The 3,232-nt window shown below is 40.7% G+C and overlaps 1 protein-coding gene across 1 annotated transcript; it reads left to right on the top strand.

Moving 5' to 3' along the window:
* The first annotated feature begins 307 nt into the window (after window positions 1-307).
* LOC122748061 (olfactory receptor 51I2-like) lies at window positions 308-1,267 on the top strand. Its single transcript, XM_043993790.1, has one exon. It carries the CDS (start codon window positions 308-310, stop codon window positions 1,265-1,267), a length of 960 nt encoding a protein of 319 aa, XP_043849725.1.
* Window positions 1,268-3,232: the final 1,965 nt, after the last annotated feature.

Here is a 3,232-nt window from a genome sequence, read left to right as displayed (position 1 = left end):
CCTCTTTAAGACTCTGGCAATAAGACTTGAATTTTCTAGCTGCTCAATTTGAATACTATCAATAGCAGAAAAAGAGACTTAAAAATCAGAGAACCTTGAACCCCATTACTTTTATGATTATTGTTCAAATAAGAGGAGGGAAAGTGAGTTATTAGAGACATACAATGAAAAAGTGAGAAGATGGATATAGGTAAGTTTTTATGGTGTGGAAGAGTTTCCCAATATATAGTGAAGTCCTCATTCTAACCTTTAACGTGTCTTTCATTTTCTTTAAGGGCATGGGATTGTGGCCCTGGGGGCTATTTCCATGGCAGATTTCAATGCCAGTAGCATCCCTTCCTCCACATTCTACCTTACTGGAATTCCTGGTTATGAGGCAATACACCACTGGATCTCTATACCCTTCTGCATCCTCTACTTTATTGGAATAGTGGGTAACTGCATCATCCTTCATGCTATCCGGACTGACCCAAGCCTCCATGAACCCATGTACTATTTCTTGGCCATGTTGTCCTTTGCAGACATGGGCATGTCCCTTCCCACCCTTATATCTGTTCTCCAAGTGTTGTGGTCCATTTCTAGGAAGATTGAATTCAACACCTGTGTGATACAGATGTTTTTCATCCATTCCTTCTCTTTCACAGAATCAGGAGTACTCCTGGCAATGGCCTTTGACCGTTATGTAGCCATCTGCCATCCCCTAAAGTATGCCACCATCCTCACCCCACATCGCATTGCCAGAATTGGAATATTTGCAGTTCTTAGGAGCTCTCTCCCTGTCATTCCACTGATGATTCGCTTATCATACTTCCCATTCTGTCACTCCCATGTCCTCTCTCATTCTTATTGCCTGCATCAGGATATAATACGGCTGGTTTGTGCAGACACCAAATTCAATTTTATCTATGGGTTGGTTCTGGTCACTCTATTTTGGGGATTTGATTCACTGGGCATCTTGGTGTCTTACATATTCATCCTTCACTCTGTGTTGAACATCGCATCCTGGGAGGAGAGGCTCAAGGCCCTGAACACATGTGCTTCCCACATCTGTGCTGTCCTCATCCTTTATGTGCCCATGATTGGCCTTTCCATTGTCCACCGTTTTGCTAAGCATGCCTCTCCCCTTGTGCATGTCCTTATGGCTCACATCTACCTGCTAGTACCCCCTGTTCTCAACCCCATCATCTATAGTGTGAAAAATAAGAAAATCCGTAGAGGGATCATCCGCATGATCACCCCCAAGAGAATCCACTCCACCTTGAAGTAAGTACTGCTAAGAGACAATCCCATGAAGCTCGTCATTGTGATGACCTAAGAAGAGTCCTGAAGGATATAGTTTTACGAATCCCAGTCATCTCTGCTTCTTACACATGTGAGCAAACACACACACACACACACACACACACACACACACACACGCACACACTGATAATGGCTTATGTGAGAAGGAAGGAAAATACTATTTCTCTTAAGGAGATTAAGGTATGATGGAACCATCTGGAATGATCCATACACCTGTATTCTATGGGCCTTAACTCCTATCAAATCAGTCTCCTCATAATACAACTACATATCTAACTGATTTATCTGGAGTTCTAACATTATAGTGCCCCCCTCCACTTTCTAATCCATTCCCAACCTCTTTGAATGAACATATTAAACACTGGATATTTTGGATTTGATATTAAAATATTACCTACAGAAACTATTCTGCTTGATGTTTTTACTTGTATTAATCTATGATTCCCTCTAAGATGAAATCCAATCTAATGTATTCTATAAATTATTCCTGTCTTTATTCCAGTACTAGGCTTTTGTGAGTTGTATTTGGAATTAATGACTTTGCCTACTAAAACTTGTGTTGTCAATCACATAAAATACCAACATTTTACAAATGAACTTTCAATGGAAAGTTGAGTCATGAATTCATGTATTCTATTCCATCTCCTGATACTTTACGAAGACTGAGTCCCAAAGCATTTAAATGATCAGTGGGACTATCAAATGGGAACTGCCTATTTCCTCTGGACTCTCTTTGCTCTTTAACAGTTGCTATCATTAGGGTTTTTTGCTCTTTAGCGTCTACCTCAGGTCTATCTGAAATCTCTTCACCTATGAATGGTGCAGGCTTTACATGAGAGCAATGAATCCATGAGTCTTTTTCACCAATTTTAATGGCAGTAGGAGTTGTCAATAATACCTGAAAAGGTCCCTCCCAGGCAGGCTGGGTTCCACTGGTTCTCTGAAAATTCTTTACATATATTTTATCCCCTGGTATCAAATTGTGCAATGAAAAGTCTAATGGTCCTGCCTGGACCACAGCTCCTGCCTCATGGAGTTCACGTAGCCTAGTTTGTAATTCCTGTATATAGGGGGCAACAGAAGTATCACCTCCTACCAGTGATGTATAAACTGGGGAAAAAGTTTTAGCTTGAATAGGAGGGTGACCAATAAGCATTTCATAAGGAGATATATGAAGTTCTCTTCTTGGTCTACTTCATAGATAGAATAATGCCAATGGTAGAACATCAGGCCATTTCAAATGGGTTTCAGTACATAATTTGCCAATCATACTCTTAAGCTCTTTATTCATACGTTCAACTTGGTCTGAACTTTGTGGATGGTAGGGCGTGTGGAATTTTGGAGTTACTCCCAAGAAAGAGTAGATTTGGGATAAAATCGAATCAGTAAAATGTGTGCCTTTGTCAGAATCGATACGGGCTGGTGGGCCAAAACGAGGTACTATCTCTTTAAGAAGAATTTTGGCAACAAAGGCAGCTGTGGCTTGGGGGCTGGGAAATGCCTCCACCCACCAAGTGAGTTGATCAACTATAACAAAGCAAAATTTATAATGTCCAGCTTTTGGCATAGTAATATAATCAATTTGTAAGTGCTCAAAAGGTGTATATGCTAGAGGACGTCCTCCATAAGCTTTGGCTTTAAAAGCATACTGATTATAAGTTTGACATGTGGAGCAGCCCAAGCAGATTCAAGATGCTGTGTTAGTCACACCTGGTGCTATCCAGGTTCTCTTAATAGAGTCTACAATGCCTTGTGTACCAAAATGGCCTTTTCTGTGAACAGAGAGGCATACCTGGTGGTAGAATTTCTGGGGAAGAAGTGGCTTACCTTCCAGAGACATCCAGACGCCATTGATCTGTTTCACCTTAAATTTCTTTTTCCACTTTTCTACTTCAGAATCATCATAGGTTAGGTGAAAGGAATATCCTCA

The sequence above is a fragment of the Dromiciops gliroides genome, chromosome 3 (assembly GCF_019393635.1).
Source record: "Dromiciops gliroides isolate mDroGli1 chromosome 3, mDroGli1.pri, whole genome shotgun sequence".
NCBI lineage: Eukaryota > Metazoa > Chordata > Mammalia > Microbiotheria > Microbiotheriidae > Dromiciops > Dromiciops gliroides.
Note: the sequence above shows the minus strand (reverse complement) of the source record. Positions and strands in the feature narration are given on the sequence as shown.

Bases quoted from the DNA above. Each gene is read 5' to 3' on its own strand.
- LOC122748061 (XM_043993790.1), top strand. From the start codon at position 308: ATGGCAGATTTCAATGCCAGTAGCATCCCTTCCTCCACATTCTACCTT.